The 20,049-nt window shown below is 38.2% G+C and overlaps 1 protein-coding gene across 1 annotated transcript; it reads right to left on the minus strand.

Moving 5' to 3' along the window:
• Positions 1-1,963: 1,963 nt before the first annotated feature.
• On the minus strand, positions 1,964-17,348 carry LOC139317640 (vomeronasal type-2 receptor 26-like). Its single transcript, XM_070944724.1, has 6 exons — positions 17,142-17,348; positions 15,859-16,062; positions 9,335-10,180; positions 7,148-7,372; positions 4,070-4,196; positions 1,964-2,865 (listed from the first exon to the last, which is right to left on the minus strand). Exons 1-6 carry the CDS (start codon positions 17,346-17,348, stop codon positions 1,964-1,966), a joined length of 2,511 nt encoding a protein of 836 aa, XP_070800825.1.
• Positions 17,349-20,049: the final 2,701 nt, after the last annotated feature.

The following is a 20,049-nucleotide window of genomic DNA, read 5'->3' on the forward strand; positions in this document are numbered from 1 at the left end:
ATTGGATTAAAAAAGTCATTAAAGATGTTGAAGCCCAGGGTGACATTGAGTAAGATGAGGGAATTTTCATTAATCTCTTTCGCAGCAAAAATCAAAGCTAAGATATGTTGGTAGGTCTGAGTGAGCAATCTGGAAAGAAAGACAGGAAGGAAGGAAGGAAGGAAGGAAGGAAGGAAGGAAGGAAGGAAGGAAGGAAGGAAGGAAGGAAGGAAGGAAAAAGAAAGAAAATTACTGTATTACCTCTGATATGTCAGAAGCTTTTAAGAGAAGTTCTTCATTTGTAGGTTAATAAGGTGTAATTCTCTAAGCATGTCAATACTGCAGGATTGAAATATAAGAAACAGAAAAAAATTGTAAGTTTAAAAGGCTTACATATGATCCAAAAGTATTTCCTGGAGTGGGGGTCTTCTGAACATCATTGTATTAATAAGAATGAAAGACTGTGATAAGATACCACCAATGATCCTGTCTCCTGGCTGATAATATTTATGAATGATAGTAATGGGCTGGGACCTGCGGCATTTTAACACTGGAACCTTGCAGACAATCTTAGGAAGAAGCATGAATGCCAGTAAGTTAAATATTATAACCATGAATGAAAATCTCCTTGTAAAAGAACCTTTATCCATTGGGTCCATAAATGCTGAGGCAGCCTCAAGTTGGAGAGCCTAAGTCAAAGAGGCATACTGCAAACCATCTCTTACTAGCCTATTAATGCAGACTCTCTCTGTTAGCATCTTTCATTCTGAAGTGCTAGAGGATATTCAAGTCTTATTTACATGGATTTGTAATGTCATGAACAGCCACTTGAATTCTCCACAGACCCAAAGAAGCTGCAGACCGATTCCACGTTCATAATTATAGAGTAGGTTATCATGCCTGAGTTAATTCCCAAGCCATGATTTTTCTCTAGGCTAGGGGGAAAAATGCTATTGAAAGCAACACAAGGAGGCAGCAACATTTAAATAAACATTTAAATTTTAAAAAAGCACTCTGGAAGGTTGTTGTTGTTTTTAATTCAAATTTTTGTAGCTTTTAGGAAGCATAACATGGCACTATAAAATTATACTTGAAATCATTTTCTTTTTGAGAAAAGAAAAGTATCCCTCTTATTTTGATTTATCTTAACATAACCTCCATAATGATATTACCTATAATTACAATGAAGATCTGAGAAAATAGATTTACCTACTTCAAAGTTGGCAATCATTAATCTAAGAAACCAAAAAGTTAGAGAAGGGCAGCAGCCATAGCATTGACAAAAAATACAAAATAAATAAAATAAAATAAATAAAATTAGTGTGTTTTTATGTCAGCTTTATTTTCATGGTTTCCACTCATTCAGGGTTTGGTAGTAGAACCCTAAGGCTTCGATCCAATTATATAAATCCGTCATAAATCCAATTATATAAATCCCTAGCCAAGACTAAATTTCTCTTAGTCCAATCATGACCCTGTTTCCCCCATCTCCCCAGGGTGTCTCAGCAATCACATTTGCAAACGGAGCAATTTCGCGGGTAGTAGAGCTCATTCCCCTCTGGCTGCTATGCGTAACCATGGGATACAGCCTTGAGAGAGATAAGTCTGGAATGTGCATTTGTCTTTGGCTGCAGTGCTATTTCGTCGGTTTCCCATCCCTCTTGCCTATGGCAACTTGAGAGCAGGCCAGGGACGTTTTGCAATTTGACATACAGTAAAGGATGAACAGACATCATTTAAATTGCACTATGAGAACAAAACTCAATATGGACTGTGTGAGAGTCTTTGGCTTTAAGGTCCATCTCAGAGATAGCAAGAAGAGAAAAAACATACACAACCGCCTGTGATGTTGCTACTGTAAGAAGGTTAATGCACAGAATGGCCTGCTTTGGCAAGGTTAATATGTCAAGTACAATTTAAATACCAGGTAGGAACCACTGTGTTTTCACAACTGGAGAAAAAGGAAACAATGTTGAAACATAGTTTAATTCACTCTTTTTATTAATTGTTCCCTTTTATTAAGATCTGGTCTAATTATAATGATGTAACATTTGGGGAAAAAGATAAAAGCCAGGAGCCCAGCACTAGAGGCCAAGATGGCAAAGATCTCCACATCTATTGTGTATTTTCCTTTGGTGCTTATGTAGGCAGGGACAAAAGACAACCAGACACTGTAAAACACCAGCATGCTGAAAGTAATTGACTTGGTTTCCTGGAAAGTGTCTGGTAACTTCCTGGCTAGGAAAGCTGCAATAAAACTAACAAAGGCCAGGAAGCCCATAAAACCTAAAACAGAATAAAACATTGCCACCGAACCTTCATTACATTCTATAATTATTTCACTATTTATGGACCACACGTCAAAGTCTGGGAAGGGGGGAGAAATTCCAAGCCACGCCATACAAAAAGTACTTTGAATAAGAGAACAGGAGAGAACAATGGAAAGGGCCAGTCTTTGCCCAACCCATGTCCTCATCCTTGATCCTGGTTTGGTGGCCATGAAAGCAAGAACCACAGTGATGGTCTTGGCCAACATGCAAGAAACAGCCACGGAGAAGATGATCCCAAAAGCAGTCTGTCGAAGGAGACACGTCATCTTCATCGGCCGACCGATGAAAAGCAGAGAACAAAGGAAGGAGAGGAGGAGGGAGATAAGGAGGGTGTAGGAGAGGCTGCGGTTGTTGGCTTTGACGATGGGAGTGTTGTGGTACTTCAAGAAGATTCCTAGCACAAAGATTGTGATAAAAGAAAGCACAAGAGCTGATGTGGCTAAGCCTGTCGCCAACAAGTCTCCGTAAGATAGATAACTTACATGCTTTGGCATGCATAAATCCTGTTTATTGTTTGGATATTGATCTTCTGGGCATTGGAAGCAATCATCCATATCTGGAAAAAAAAAAAAAACCAAATGTATATACAGTATTTAAGTCAAAACACTACCAGAAAGCCTTTAGTATATTGCATGATATTATGGTGCCTTATTGATACAAATGATGCTACTGTTATGATTGAGTTCCAGTGGAATCACTTTTTTCTTGGTAAAGAGTTTATACTAAAGAACACATATTATTATTATTATTAGATAGAAAGAAACTTTATTTCTTCCTTGACCACTAAAAAGACATCCAGTAAAAAAAACAAAGCAAAGTTCAACCCTTAATATCAGTGAATTCTATCAACCTTTTGTGAGTGAAGGTTATGTTTAATATAGTAACATTTTGCTACTTTTAGACAGATAGATTATCCTTGTTATCTAAGAAATAAAGAAATGCAAATTAGCAGAATGCCCTGTAAATTTAGATAAAACGGATAATCAATGTGTGGTAAATGTCCCTGTAGAACTGGCAGTGAATGGACTGTGGTTTCTGAGGCACCTACATAGTCTATCACAGGGGCAGTTTCAATTTTCATAATGAATATTTCTATATTTCTCATCTAAAACAGCTGAGGAGAACAGCATTCACCCTACACCATTTTGGACAAATGGTTATCCAACATCTTCTTAAAAACTTCCAGTGTTGGAGCATTTACAGCTTCTGGAGGCCAGTTATTCCACTGATTATTTGGTGTAGCTGTGATAAAATTTCTCCTTAGTTCTAAGTTGCTTCTCCCTTTGATTAGTTTCTACCCATTGCTTCTTGTCCTACCCTCAGGTGCTTTGGAGAATAGCTTGACTCCCTCTTCTTTGTGGCAGCCCCTGAGATATTGGGACACTGCTATCATGTCTCCTCTAGTCCTTCTTTTCATTATACTAGACATACCCAGTTCCTGCAACTGTTCTTCATATGTTTTAGCCTCCAGTCCCCTAATCATCTTTGTTGCTCTTCTCTGCAGTCTTTCGAGAGTCTTCACATTTTTTTACATCATGGCGACCAAAAGTGAATGCAGCATTCCAGTAAGAGTTGGAAGGGACCTTCTAACTCTATTCTCTAACTAAAGGTGATACACTTATGAGGTTATATTTCCCAATTCCCTTATTTCCCAATTCTTTTTCTTGTTGAATTGAGAAAATGGAGAAAACTCCTAGCCTCAACTAGCTCAAGTGTACCTCTATTAAATGTTCCTTCCTCTCTCCCTCTCTTTTTTTTACCTGTCTGATCTGAGATCTTCCCCTTTGGACACGGAGTGCAACCATAGCAGCAAAACAATTTTCCTTCAATTTTGGTCTTCCTGTAACCTGAATGGCACTTCTCATTACAGAGTGAGAGGGGTCTTTCCTGTTCAAAATAATAATAAAAAGATAGTTTGCAATATAGAAAAGTTTTCAAGTGCTATATCTGAAAAAGTAAAAACATCCTTTCTGTCTGATATGGCCGAAACAAAATAATGAAAAATACTGTGAAATTTGAGGAAAGAACATCCCTCCTATTACTTAGGCTAGAGTCAATTTTGTGACACTTGGAAGCAAAGAGGCAGAAAGAAAAACTAAGGTGTGTTAATAAAAAAAAACCACCCTGAAAATTAGATCACCAGATGTCATCAAACATAGAAGCAAAATTATTTCCTGAAACATTCAGATAAGGGATGAAATCCAGCAGGTTCTGACAGGTTCTGGAGAACCGGTAATGGAAATTTTGAGTAGTTCGGAGAACCGGCAAATGCCACCTCTGGCTGGCCCCAGGGTAGGCTGGTAATGGAGATTTTGCAATATCCTTCCCCTAGGAGTGGGGAGGGAATGGAGATTTGCAGTATCCTTCCCCTGCCACACCCACCAAGCCACACTACTCCCACCAACCCATGCCCACAGAACCGGTAGTAAAAAAATTGGATTTCACCACTGATTCAGATGCGTCTAGATGAAACAAGCCTGAGGATATCACGTTATGACATTTCCCCTTTTAGCCAGCAGAATTGCTGACAAATAAATGGACCAATCTCATTCTTTTTTGACTTTAATAGTCGTGTGGTTTTGAATTGCATTTATCTTTTGTTGTTGTTGTTGTTTATTTCTGCTTTTATTCCACTTCCACTCTAGCCTAAAGCTGGGAATTTCCACCAAGAGTAATTATGTGCCGCCAAGTACATGCACTCGAACAGCATTCTTCAAAATGAAAAAAGGTCTTCTGCAGTCACGACAGAAGCCTAAGGCTGAAAATCAAGCTTGTCAGATGTTCCATCTTTTCTATCCTGCTCTATGGAGTAGAGAGTTGGTCTCAGACAGAAAACCACTTGAAGAAACTAGAAGCATTTCAAATGTGGATTTATAGACGGCTGTTACATATAAACTAGGTTAACAAAATCACAAATCAGGAGGTGATAAGCCACCTGGGAAAGCAAAGGTAAATCATCAAAGCCATTAAAAAGCAAAAGTTCGAATATTTTGGACATGTGATGCAAACACCCTGAAAAAGACGGCTACTTTCACTTAATCCTCCAGGGAAAGATTGAAGGCAAACAAGGTGCAGGCAGAAGAAGAACATCATGGCTTCAAAACAGGGGTGAAATGTAAGATTTGTTACTACCGGTTCTGTGGGTGTTGCTTTGGGGGGGGGGTTAAAGTGTAATGTGACTGGGTGGGCGTGGCCAACTTTTTTTTTTTAACTTTTCAAAGCATTTTTTCTAATGCTTTGAAAAGCATCTGCCGATCAGGCAACTCAGCTGGGATCGTAAGAGACTTTTCAAAGCATTTTTTTTACCACCTCTTCGGCCAAGAGGTTGCAGAAAAAAATGCTTTGAAAAGCCTATGATGATCCCAGCTGAGCCGCGTGATCATCAGAGGCTTTTTTTTACTTTTAAAAGCATGTTTTCCGTCGGAAGAAGTTGTATAAAAATGCTTTTAAAAGTAAAAAAAAAAAAAAAAGCCTCTGATGATTGTGCAGCTCAGCTGGGCATGTGGGGGGGTGCAGGGATTTTTGCTACCGGTTCTCCGAACCACCCACTGCCATCACTACTGGATCGGGTGATCTGGTCCGAACCGGGTGCATTTCACCCCTGCTTCAAAACCTAAGGGAGTGGTTTGGACAAAACTCAGCAGCACTTTTTCATGGGGCTGTTGACAAAAATAGGATTGCAACATGATTGCCAATGTCCGATGATGGATATGGCACAAGAAGAAGAAGAAGTACATGCACCAGGAATTTAGACTCTCAATTGACAAGATTGACAATTAACATCTTTAACTGCCTAAAAAAGCAATGTTGCAGTCTCAATATGCAATTTGGAAAAAGTCAAAACTAATAGAAACCATTCCGGAAAGCATAGGTATGTACTTTCTACAATCATCCAGATAGAGTTAACTTGGATTAGGGAAAAAGAATTGAATCTCTCCAAGATGCCTTTGTGTTCAATAGAAATGTCTCCATAGCTGACAGTGATTTTAAAATCCATAGCAATCATTAAGAAATGAGTCTGGGATTTTTGATAGTCCTTAACATTTCTAGAAAGGATGCTCATCATCCAGTTGAGACAAAAGGATTGGTATTTGCTCACTTCAGCCGTATGATTATACAATCATTGATTATTAAGTTTAGATGCAGAAAAAAAATGCAAATAAGGGATCCTTAGAGCTCTCTGAGCTTGCTTGTTTTCTTGCAGATGTTTCATTACCCAAACTAGGTAACATTCCTCCCTCTATGTATGGGATGTAATGACCAAGGACCTGTCATATCAACCCTGAGCTGCAAGTATTCTCTTTTATTGTCTATGGAGATTCTCCGTCAGCCATGTCATGAGTGTCCCAAAGGTGCTTTTTCAAGAAGCAATTGGCTTTTCTGGTTTTTCTTTGAAGATTTTTCCCTTCTCATCCAAGAAGCTTCTTGAGCTTCATAGGATATTTCTTGTGGTGATGAAATAAATGAAAATTAACATCTAAACTGCCCAGCCTTCTTAAAGCTAAAGGTGTAAAAATCTGATAATAAATTACTGCTACTGGAAATGTTAAATCATAGCTAATTAAACTGTCCAAGTATTATTTGCTTTAATAAATTAATATTTTTTAAAATATTTATTTTTTCTGGAGTATTGGAGAGAAAGGAATTAGGCAATATTAAAATTGTTGCTATACAGTAGGTTATCTAAAAGCAAATGTTAAAGAAATAGTCAGAAGTGGACATTTCTTCAGAATGAAGGGAAGACAATATAAGCACTTTGTAATGAGGTATGAACCTGAAAATCATGACTCATCGTAATAAAATTGAACCAAGCCATAATGAAATAAGATGAATCTCACCTGATTAAACTGGTTGGGCCAAATGATCTTCTCTTCAGAAATAGTCAATGGTTCATCAGAGAGTGTTCTTGGATCTATCCTTCCAACTTTGACTCTAAGAAATGTCTGATTTGGAAATGTGATCCAGTTTATAATATCAAATCCTGCAACTATTTCCCCATTGCTATCAAAGGAAATCTCACCAGTATTGCTATTAAATGATATACTCTGCAGAAAATGGTGAAGCTTTAAAAACACAAGATAAAAAAGGTACAAAGGTAAGAATGCATTTTAATAAATCAGCATCCATACTGTAATTAATTGCCCCTCAAAACGCTACTATAATGTAAACAAAGCAATTCAGCAAATAAAACATTTTATACACTGCTAGTAACGTATTTAGAAATAACCATTACTATATGATTCCACTGAAAGCTTCCATATATTACTACAAAGGCCTATAAACTAGGCAACTATATATTTTATTATGAATGAATGCCGTATCACAAAGAAAAGTCAAAAAGATAAACGATGTTCTCTATATCATAGAAATTGCCAAGTTTGTATTTGCTAGGATAAAATTGCATTTTATTTATTTTTCAGTGCAAAATAAGGATGTAATTTTAATTAATCCAGGAGCCTCGATAGCTCAACAGACTAAGCACTGTAATTTAACACCAGCTGTCTGCAATTAAAGTAAGATTGAATCTCGCCAGGCTCAAGGTTGACTCAGCCTTCCATCCTTTTTAGGGTAGGTAAATTGAGGACCCAGTTTGTGGGGGCAATAAGCTGACTTTGTATAAAAATATACAAAAGTATGAAGGCTATTGCTTAACGCACTGTAAGCCGCCCTGAGTCTCCGGAGAAGGGCGGCATATAAATCAAATTTTTTAAAAAATTATTTCTGATCATTCACCATAAATGGAGGGAGTGGTACGGTGGCCTAGAGGTGGAGCTCTCGCCTCAAAATCAAGAGGCTGTGAGTTCAATCCTAGGTAGAGGCAGATATTTCTCTCTCTGGGCACAATGAGAATATATCTGCTGAACAAAACTCTGCATTGGTGACAAGTAGGGCATCCGGCCAGTAAATTCTCTGCTCACTCCATTCAGTTGCCCAGACTCCACCCCACAAGGGATTATGGGGTCATTAAAAGAAGATGATTCACCATAAATGGATAATTTGATGATGAGCCCAACAAATAGAATAACAATATTTATAGTTATAAGTTAGAGCAGTCAAATGCTCTAATTTAAAAGCAAAAAGCTTTTAGCTAAAGCAAAAAAAAAGCAAAAAAATATAAATCTTATTGTGTAGAAAGCAAAGCACAATGTATAAAACATATGGTATGAAACTGGTGCTCACCAAACACATTGTGATCATCCCTTGAAAAATATACACGTAGACAGTCATAAGTATTGGAATTGACTAAAAGCTGAATTTATATGTGATTGGCTCGAGGATGAAAAATCTGACATTGAAGCAATGCAGTCAAATTTTCTAAACAGTACATACTACAAGTTAAAATAACTGAAGATAAAGCAAAATAAAAATTACATTATCACATAGAAAGCAAAGCACACACACAGCTGGTGATCATCCAATACATTGTGACCAGTGCTAGTATTCAGCCAGTTCAGACTGGTTCAGGCTAAACCCGTACTGGCGACCTGAGGGTTTGCTATGCCCTGGCGCTATGCCGTCCTATTTAGCCACGTTTTCTAAGCCACGTGATGTGTGCAAGCGAGCAAACCAGTGGTGAGTTCCTCCTGGTTCTGCCGAACCAGTAGCAGTGAAGATATGACATCACCAAACCTGTTCTGCCCCCCCCCCGCCCCTCCGCCCCCCTGCTCTGCAAGCAGTTAAAAGCCTGATAGACCAGTACCTCTGCTAAATCCTAAATAATTCTCACATGACCATCAAGCCACGCCCAGAAAATAAGCCACGCCACAGAACCGGTAGTAAACACTTTTAAAACCCACCCCTGGGGCAAACCAGTGGTAAAATCATGTGAAACCCATCCCTGATGGTGACTATCACTTGCAAAACATGCAGCTGGATCAATCACAAATATCAGAATTTAATAAAAGCTGAAAATAGATCTGATAGGCTTAAAGGATGAAAAAAAAAAAAAAGGCCGATAGACAACTTTGCAACTGAATCAATGAACTATATCTGCTGAGATGTTCTAAGTAGTCTGCAGTACTCACCTTCCATGACTCTTGATTGAGGACTTTCTGCCTTCTTGTTGTCCTTTGCCAGACTTGAGAAGAATACAGACTCTGCAAAGCATGTGTAATTGCATAGACAGCAATGTAGACACTGTAGCTGTGGGCAGTCATGCTGGTTTCAAACACAGTCATGGGGAGGCTCTCAAGTTTCTCCTCCCCAGTGCAAAGAGTCTCATCCTCTTCCTCTATAGAAGTCGTTGGGAACATACAATTAAACATCTGTTGCCAGAATTCTTTTAAAAAGCTGTCTTCTTTATCCAAAGCTGGGTTTATCATCTGAACAAGATTTTGGAACCCTGATACCTCCACTGATTGCATTGAAAGAGACAGAGCTCCATGCATGAAATGAATGTCCCAACTCCTTTGAAAGAGAACCGATGAAAAGTCAACATCTGCCGTCATCACCCAGATTTTTGTACCATAATCTAGATTGCTAAACTCCAACAGGTTGAGTAAAAACCTTACGTTTAATATACTCTGAAATTCCCCGTGAAGCAACACGACGTTAGTTGTGCTGTTGAAAACTGTTTTTAAAATTGCATGGGAACTGTGAACAGTTTTCTCATCTTCGCTGAAAAAGCCAGCTGGTATTTTTTCTATAAATTCAAAGCAGACCCCTTTTTGGGAAAACATAGGAAGAATATTCCTCCATAAAATATCTGCTATGTTGCCAATGTTAAGGAAAAATAACCCGATCCAGGTCCAGCCAAAATGCAGAAAGATCTGGAGAAGTCCTTTGTACTGACTAATTGCATTTGGGAACATCCAGTAGAAGAAATGAGATGGAGTTTGGGTCTTGATCTCTAGAGTAGAGCTATATGCAACCTAAAGGAAACAAGGAAACTGGAAAGGTTTAATGTCCGGGACCTGCAACATTTTAAAATTAATATTCATTATTTTAATTAATATTATTTGTGAATAGAATAGAATATAGAAGAGAAGAGAACAGAACAGAATAGAATAGTAAATAGAAGAGAGCAGAGCAGAGCGGAGTGGAGCGGAGCGGAGCGGAGCGGAGCGGAACGGAACGGAACGGAACAGAACAGAACAGAACAGAACAGAACAGAACAGAGTGAGTGGAATGGAATGGAATGGAATGGAATAGAATAGAATAGAATAGAATAGAATAGAATAGAATAGAATAGAATAGAATAGAATAGAATAGAATAGAATAGAATAGAATAGAATAGAATTCTTTATTTTCCAAGTGCGATTGGACACATAAGGAATTTGTCTTCAGTGCGTAAACTCTCAGTGTATATAAAAGATATAAGTGATAAATCATGATCATTTAGATCTTTAAATGACATTCATTCATTTTATGAATGTATTTTCAAGCACCTTGTAGCTTTTAGGAAGCATTTACATGGCACTATAAAATTATAGTGTTTAAATCATTTTCTTTTTGAGAAAAGAAAAGTATCCCTCTTATATTGATTTATCTTAACATAACCTCCATAATATTATTACCTATAATAGCAACGAAGATCTGAGAAAATAGATTTACCTACTTCAAAGTTGGCAATCATTAATCTAAGAAACCAAAGACTTGGAGAAGGGCAGCAGCCATAGCACTGAAAAAAAAAAATAGTGTGTTTTTATGTCAGCTTTATTTTCATGGTTTCCACTCATTCAGGGTTTGGAAGCAGAGCTCTAAGGCTTCAATCCAGTTATATAAATCCCTCATAAATCCAATTATATAAATCCCTAGCCAAGTCTAAATTTCTCTTTCTTATTTATTTTTATGTACTTATTTCTTTAGTTTCTTATGGTTACAACTTTGTTGCTTTTTATGATTGATGTTGATTGTTTCTATTTAGTATCCTATTATGAATTATGTTGATTGCTATTTAGTATCTATGTCAATCATTGCTGCATCTTATGATTTATGATGGTTGCATTCATGATTATGATCATGCTATATTACTTGTTCCTTGTACGTGTCCTTGTGTGTCCCATCTCACCATTGGCATCCTTCAGTCTCAAAAGACTATGGTAACGTGCTCTGGAAAGAGGTCCTAAAACAGCATCTAGTGTGACTAAAAAGGCCAATTCGAGAGCATTCAAATAAAGGGACGGTAGCTTCTAAAGGTCTTTTTCTTGAGAGTCATAATTAACTCTAAGCCTCTTCTTTATTTGTTGCCAGAGAATGACTGTGAAGTGGAAAGCTAGAGATTTAAATAAGAAGAGTTTATTTGGTATTAGATGGTTGTTGGGGCCACATGCATGCACACAGATTCATACATATAACAAGAATATTATTTTTCTTTCAGTTCTACTTGACATCTGCCATTCTATCATCTGCATCATTGGCATCTAAGTAAAGAAGCACTAATTAAACTAGCAGATCGGAAAAAAATTTACTAAAAGAAAACTGATTAAACTAATCACCAAAAATACTTTGTATGTTGAAATTTCAGATAATGTCAATAAAATGTGACAAATCAATAAAGTATGTAGTAAAATTTAACAGGGAACACTGTTTAATTACAGACAAAAATGAATTCTTGAAAAAGGATCTGAGTGAATTGGGTGAGAAAAAGGCCACCAAAGTATTATTTGAACCTTGGTCACACTAATTAGATCACAGAAAATGAAATGAGGCATATCAGCTTGATTGAGAAAATCTGGCTTGAAAGTAAACCCTGACAATGGGTAACAAAATTATACCTGTTTTGTAAAGGTAAAGGAATTTGAAGCAAACTTTTCCTCAACCAAATAGAGTGTCATCTAGAGATGATTCCTAATCTTACTGAACCATGTCCAGTGTTAGGGTTCCGATGGATGCCCTAATTAAAACATGAGCCTTGAGCCAAGCTTCAAAAGAAATCCAGTTATTTATTAGAACCTTCATGTCGGCACATTCAAAAGTGTAGCCAGCTCTGACCCCATGTAATTTTTTCCCCAATCATGACCCTGTTTCCCCCATCTCCCCAGGGTGTCTCAGCAATCACATTTGCAAACGGAGCAATTTCGCGGGTAGTAGAGCTCATTCCCCTCTGGCTGCTATGCGTAACCATGGGATACAGCCTTGAGAGAGATAAGTCTGGAATGTGCATTTGTCTTTGGCTGCAGTGCTATTTCGTCGGTTTCCCATCCCTCTTGCCTATGGCAACTTGAGAGCAGGCCAGGGACGTTTTGCAATTTGACATACAGTAAAGGATGAACAGACATCATTTAAATTGCACTATGAGAACAAAACTCAATATGGACTGTGTGAGAGTCTTTGGCTTTAAGGTCCATCTCAGAGATAGCAAGAAGAGAAAAAACATACACAACCGCCTGTGATGTTGCTACTGTAAGAAGGTTAATGCATAGAATGGCTTGCTTTGGCAAGGTTAATATGTCAAGTACAATTTAAATACCAGGTAGGAACCACTGTGTTTTCACAACTGGAGAAAAAGGAAACAATGTTGAAACATAGTTTAATTCACTCTTTTTATTAATTGTTCCCTTTTATTAAGATCTGGTCTAATTATAATGATGTAACATTTGGGGAAAAAGATAAAAGCCAGGAGCCCAGCACTAGAGGCCAAGATGGCAAAGATCTCCACATCTATTGTGTATTTTCCTTTGGTGCTTATGTAGGCAGGGACAAAAGACAACCAGACACTGTAAAACACCAGCATGCTGAAAGTAATTGACTTGGTTTCCTGGAAAGTGTCTGGTAACTTCCTGGCTAGGAAAGCTGCAATAAAACTAACAAAGGCCAGGAAGCCCATAAAACCTAAAACAGAATAAAACATTGCCACCGAACCTTCATTACATTCTATAATTATTTCACTATTTATGGACCACACGTCAAAGTCTGGGAAGGGGGGAGAAATTCCAAGCCACGCCATACAAAAAGTACTTTGAATAAGAGAACAGGAGAGAACAATGGAAAGGGCCAGTCTTTGCCCAACCCATGTCCTCATCCTTGATCCTGGTTTGGTGGCCATGAAAGCAAGAACCACAGTGATGGTCTTGGCCAACATGCAAGAAACAGCCACGGAGAAGATGATCCCAAAAGCAGTCTGTCGAAGGAGACACGTCATCTTCATCGGCCGACCGATGAAAAGCAGAGAACAAAGGAAGGAGAGGAGGAGGGAGATAAGGAGGGTGTAGGAGAGGCTGCGGTTGTTGGCTTTGACGATGGGAGTGTTGTGGTACTTCAAGAAGATTCCTAGCACAAAGATTGTGATAAAAGAAAGCACAAGAGCTGATGTGGCTAAGCCTGTCGCCAACAAGTCTCCGTAAGATAGATAACTTACATGCTTTGGCATGCATAAATCCTGTTTATTGTTTGGATATTGATCTTCTGGGCATTGGAAGCAATCATCCATATCTGGAAAAAAAAAAAAAAACCAAATGTATATACAGTATTTAAGTCAAAACACTACCAGAAAGCCTTTAGTATATTGCATGATATTATGGTGCCTTATTGATACAAATGATGCTACTGTTATGATTGAGTTCCAGTGGAATCACTTTTTTCTTGGTAAAGAGTTTATACTAAAGAACACATATTATTATTATTATTATTAGATAGAAAGAAACTTTATTTCTTCCTTGACCACTAAAAAGACATCCAGTAAAAAAAACAAAGCAAAGTTCAACCCTTAATATCAGTGAATTCTATCAACCTTTTGTGAGTGAAGGTTATGTTTAATATAGTAACATTTTGCTACTTTTAGACAGATAGATTATCCTTGTTATCTAAGAAATAAAGAAATGCAAATTAGCAGAATGCCCTGTAAATTTAGATAAAACGGATAATCAATGTGTGGTAAATGTCCCTGTAGAACTGGCAGTGAATGGACTGTGGTTTCTGAGGCACCTACATAGTCTATCACAGGGGCAGTTTCAATTTTCATAATGAATATTTCTATATTTCTCATCTAAAACAGCTGAGGAGAACAGCATTCACCCTACACCATTTTGGACAAATGGTTATCCAACATCTTCTTAAAAACTTCCAGTGTTGGAGCATTTACAGCTTCTGGAGGCCAGTTATTCCACTGATTATTTGGTGTAGCTGTGATAAAATTTCTCCTTAGTTCTAAGTTGCTTCTCCCTTTGATTAGTTTCTACCCATTGCTTCTTGTCCTACCCTCAGGTGCTTTGGAGAATAGCTTGACTCCCTCTTCTTTGTGGCAGCCCCTGAGATATTGGGACACTGCTATCATGTCTCCTCTAGTCCTTCTTTTCATTATACTAGACATACCCAGTTCCTGCAACTGTTCTTCATATGTTTTAGCCTCCAGTCCCCTAATCATCTTTGTTGCTCTTCTCTGCAGTCTTTCGAGAGTCTTCACATTTTTTTACATCATGGCGACCAAAAGTGAATGCAGCATTCCAGTAAGAGTTGGAAGGGACCTTCTAACTCTATTCTCTAACTAAAGGTGATACACTTATGAGGTTATATTTCCCAATTCCCTTATTTCCCAATTCTTTTTCTTGTTGAATTGAGAAAATGGAGAAAACTCCTAGCCTCAACTAGCTCAAGTGTACCTCTATTAAATGTTCCTTCCTCTCTCCCTCTCTTTTTTTTACCTGTCTGATCTGAGATCTTCCCCTTTGGACACGGAGTGCAACCATAGCAGCAAAACAATTTTCCTTCAATTTTGGTCTTCCTGTAACCTGAATGGCACTTCTCATTACAGAGTGAGAGGGGTCTTTCCTGTTCAAAATAATAATAATAATAATAATAATAATAATAATAATAATAATAATAATAATAATAATAATAATAATAATAATAATAATAAAAAGATAGTTTGCAATATAGAAAAGTTTTCAAGTGCTATATCTGTAAAAGTAAAAATATCCTTTCTGTCTGATATGGCCGAAAGAAAATAATGAAAAATCCTGTGAAATTTGAGGAAAGAAAATCCCTCCTATTACTTAGGCTAGAGTCAATTTTGTGACAGTTGGAAGCAAAGAGGCAGAAAGAAAAACTAAGGTGTGTTAATAAAAAAAAACCACCCTGAAAATTAGATCACCAGATGTCATCAAACATAGAAGCAAAATTGTTTCCTGAAACATTCAGATAAGGGGTGAAAGTATTGTGTAGAAAGCAAAGCACAATGTATAAAACATACGGTATGAAGTTGGTGCTCACCAAACACATTGTGATCATCACTTGAAAAATATACAACTAGATCAATCATAAATATTGGAATTGACTAAAAGCTGAATTTATATGTGATTGGCTTGAGGATGAAAAATCTGACATGAACTGATAGTGGCGACCTGCGGGTCACTTTTCTAAGCCGCATGCATGGTGCAAGCTGCGCGCACTAGCAAATGGTGGTAAAATTATGTGAAATCCACCTCTGATGGTGACTATCGCTTGCAAAACATGCAGCTGGATCAATCACAAATATCAGAATTTAATAAAAGCTGAAAATAGATCTGATAGGCTTAAAGGATGGGGAAAAAAAAAAGGCCGATAGACAACTTTGCAACTGAATCAATGAACTGTATCTGCTGAGATGTTCTAAGTAGTCTGCAGTACTCACCTTCCATGACTCTTGATTGAGGACTTTCTGCCTCCTTGTTGTCCTTTGCCAGACTTGGGAAGAATACAGACTCTGCAAAGCATGTACAATTGCATAGACAGCAGTGTAGACACTGTAGCTGTGGGCAGTCATGCTGGTTTCAAACACAGTCATGGGGAGGCTCTCAAGTTTCTCCTCCCCAGTGCAAAGAGTCTCATCCTCTTCCTTTATAGGAGTTGTTGGGAACATACAATTAAACATCTGTTGCCAGAATTCTTTTAAAAAGCTGTCTTCTTTATCCAAAACTGGATTTCTCATCTGAACAAGATGTTGGAACCCTGATACCTCCACTGATTGCACTGAAAGGGACAGAGCTCCATGCATGAAATGAATGTCCCAACTCCTTTGAAAGAGAACCGATGAGAAGTCAACATCTGCCATCATCACCCAGATTTTTGTACCATAACCTAGATTGCTAAACTCCAACAGGTTGAGTAAAATCCTTACATTTAATATACTCTGAAATTCCCCGTGAAGCAACACAACATTAGTTGTGCTGTTGAAAACTGTGTTTAAAATGGCATGGGATCTGTGAACAGTTTTTTCATCTTCGCTGAGAAAGCCAGCTGGTATTTTTTCTATAAATTCAAAGCAGACCCCTTTTTGGGAAAACATAGGAAGAATATTCCTCCATAAAATATCTGCTATGTTGCCAATGTTAAGGAAAAATAACCCGATCCAGGTCCAGCCGAAATGCAGAAGAATCTGGAGAAGTCCTTGGTACTGACTAATTGCTTTTGGGAGCATCCAGTAGAAGAAACGTGATGGAGTTTGGGTCTTGACCTCTAGAGCAGAGCTATATGCAACCTAAAGGAAACAAGGAAACCGGAAAGGTTTAATGTCTGGGACCTGGGACTTTTTAAAATTAATATTCATTATTTTAATTAATATTGTTTGTGAATAGAATAGAATAGAATAGAATAGAATAGAATAGAATAGAATAGAATAGAATAGAATAGAATAGAATAGAATAGAATAGAATTCTTTATTTGCCAAGTGCGATTGGACACACAAGGAATTTGTCTTCAGTGTGTAAATTCTCAGTGTACATAAAAGATATAAGTGATAAATCATGATCATTTAGATCTTTAAATGACATTCATTCATTTTATGAATGTATTTTATGTCTGCTAAATATATAAGAATAGTAATAAAATATTAGAGAGACAAGATATCTAATGAAATATTTGAAAAGTCATAGGTTTAAAAACTAAGCATGTGTTTTCACCAAAAGAAAAACTCACTTGTACAAACTTGTAAGGTGTCATGATGGTAGCCATATCAAGAAAAGCAACAGGACTTGGTCCTCCAATGACAGCTATCAGATTATTTTGTAGATGACATTTATAGTTAGGGATGAATGCTTCTGAAGCAAAGAGGAGCTCCATTGAAGCTTTGTAAGTATGTTTGGGACTAAAATAATCATTGTAGATGTTGAAGCCTAAGGTCATGTTAGCTAAAATGAGAGGACTCTGATTAATCTCTTTCACAGCAAAAACCAAAGCCAAAATGTGTTGATAGCTCTGAGTCAGCAATCTGCAAAACAAATAAATAGAAAATTACTGTATTGCCATTGGCATTTCAGAAGTGTTAAGAAGGAGAGATTCTTCTCTAGTAAGTTGCTAAGGTACAATACATATATTAATAGAGAAAGATTGAAACATAGCTTTAAAAAAAGAAAACGGAAAACTTGCTCCCAATTTTAAAACACACAACTGTTTACACATGATCCAAAAGCATGTCCTGGAATGGATGTCTTCTGTACTGTAATATGCTCATATAAATGAAAGACTGTGAGAAAATGCCACCAAGAATCTGGTCTCCTGGCTGAGGAGGAAGGAAGGTTAGTAATAGGCTGGGTCTGGGAGCATTTTGACACTGGCACTCTGCAGACACTCTTAGGAAGGGGCACTAATACCAATAATCTGAATATTATGATCATGACGGAAAATCTCCCCATAAAAGAATATTTCTCCATCTGGCCCATTAACGCTGAGGTAACTTTTTCTTAGATTCTAAATCATGTCTTATTAGTCTGGTAATACAGTCTTTCTCGGTAGCATCTGTAATTTCTGAACTGGGATATTTAACTTCTTTTTCCTTTGGTCTGTAACATCATCAACAATTATCTGAATTCTCCACATAGGAAAGTAGAAAACTTCCCAAAGAAGCTGCAGTCCAAGTCGCTATTCATAATTATAGGGTAAGCTTCTGGGTGATTCCCATGCAATTTCTCAAATTGATTCTCTCAACGATCTCACTACCAGAGATCATTAAGCGAAAATAAAAGTGTATATAATTAGAGGACAGAGGAGCTGAGAAGTGGAACAAAAGTTCCACAGAAAAGAAATCCAAAATCTACGTGTGTCTCTATGGTTTTTCATGCAAAATTTCTCACATTTCTTTCACTCAGAATTTTGAAGCAGAGGAATTAAAACTTAGGCCTAATTATATAAATCTTTTAGGTTTTGTTTTTTTTTGTTTTTTTTTAGGATCTCTATCCAAGGATATCTAGAGTCAGGAAAAAAATTGCTGTCTGAATCCCACACCTTTCTCCCAGGTGAAGGGAAAGTAACTGTAGTTAAAGAATTCTTTCCTTTCCTTTCTCTCTCTCTCTCTCTCTCTCTCTCTCTCTCTCTCTCTCTCTCTCTCTCTCTCTCTCTCTCTCTCTCTTTCTTTCTTTCTTTCTTTCTTTCTTTCTTTCTTTCTTCTCCTCCTCCTCTTCCCTTTAAAATGGGAGCACAAGTATTTCTTTTTCAGTCGCTGGCATTCAGGATCAAACCAATGGGGTCTATCCCAGTGATGGCTAACCATTTTCACTTTGGATGCCAAAAGTGTGTGTGCACGTGCGTAATATCGTGCAGACGTGCCGGCACCCATAATGCAATGCAGGGGGGGCTGTGCATGCATACAGGATCCCCCCGTGCCCCCATGCCTCCGCCCCGCACATGCACATGCAACCCCTCCCGCACAAGCGTTTGTGACCCCCACCCCCATTTTGGGCAGCCTCCTGGGCCAAAAAATGGGCCAAGGGGGGATGCGCCACTCCCCCCACCCCCCATTTGGGCCTACGAGGCCTCCCTGCAGCCTCCTGGGCCCAAAAATGGGCCATGGGGGGGCATGCCTCATCCCCACCCACTCTTTTGGACCTAGGAGGCTTCCGTGTGTGACCCCCCACCCCCCGCATGCATGTGCAAAACCCCCCCACGCATCCCAAAAATCAGCTGGCCAGTGGGAGGCGCATATGCATGCACGGTGGAGCTGAGCTAGTCTTTCTTTTAATTAAACTAAAAGGTAAAGGTAAAGGTTCCCCTCGCACATATGTGCTAGTCGTTCCCGACTCTAGGGGGCGGTGCTCATCTCCGTTTCTAAGCTGAAGAGCCAACACTGATGACAATTCCATGGTCATATGGCCAGCATGACTAAACGCTGAAGGCACACAGAACTTTGTTACCTTCCCATCAAGGTATCCCCTATTTTTCTACTTCCACTTTTACATGCTTTCGAACTGCTAGGTTGGCAAAAGCTGGGGCAAGTAATGGGAGCTCACTACGTTATGTGACACTAGGGATTTGAAATGCCAAACTGCCGACTTTTCTGATTGACAAGCTCAGCATCTTAGCCACTGTGCCACCACGTCCCCTTAATTAAACTAGAGATACCCAATTCCAGCAACAGTTCTTTATATTTTAGCCTCCAGTCCCCTAATCATCTTTGTTGCTCTTCTATGCACTTTCTCTAGAATCTCAACATCTTTTTTTACATCATTGCAACTAAAACTGGATGCAGTATTCCAAGTATGGTCTTACCAAGGCATTATAAAGTGGTATTAACACTTCACATGATCTTGATTCTATCTAATGCAGCCTAAAACTGTGTTGGCTTTTTTTGGCAGCTGCAGCACACTGCTGGCTCATATTTAAGTGATTATCCACTAGGACTCCAAGATCCCTCTCACAGTTACTACTATTGAGCAAGGTACCACATATACTGTACCTGTGCATTTTGTTTTTCTTGCCTAAATGTAGAACCTTACTTTTTTCACCATTGAATTTCATTTTTGTTAGATAGTGCCCAATGTTCACGGCTGTCAAGATCCTTCTCTATCTTAAGCCTATCTTCTGTGTCTGTGCTATATGTAATGTTCAAACA

The sequence above is a fragment of the Pituophis catenifer genome, unplaced genomic scaffold (assembly GCF_029215685.1).
Source record: "Pituophis catenifer annectens isolate HBS135680 unplaced genomic scaffold, rPitCat1.0.hap2 SCAF_5, whole genome shotgun sequence".
Taxonomy (NCBI): Eukaryota; Metazoa; Chordata; class Lepidosauria; order Squamata; family Colubridae; genus Pituophis; species Pituophis catenifer.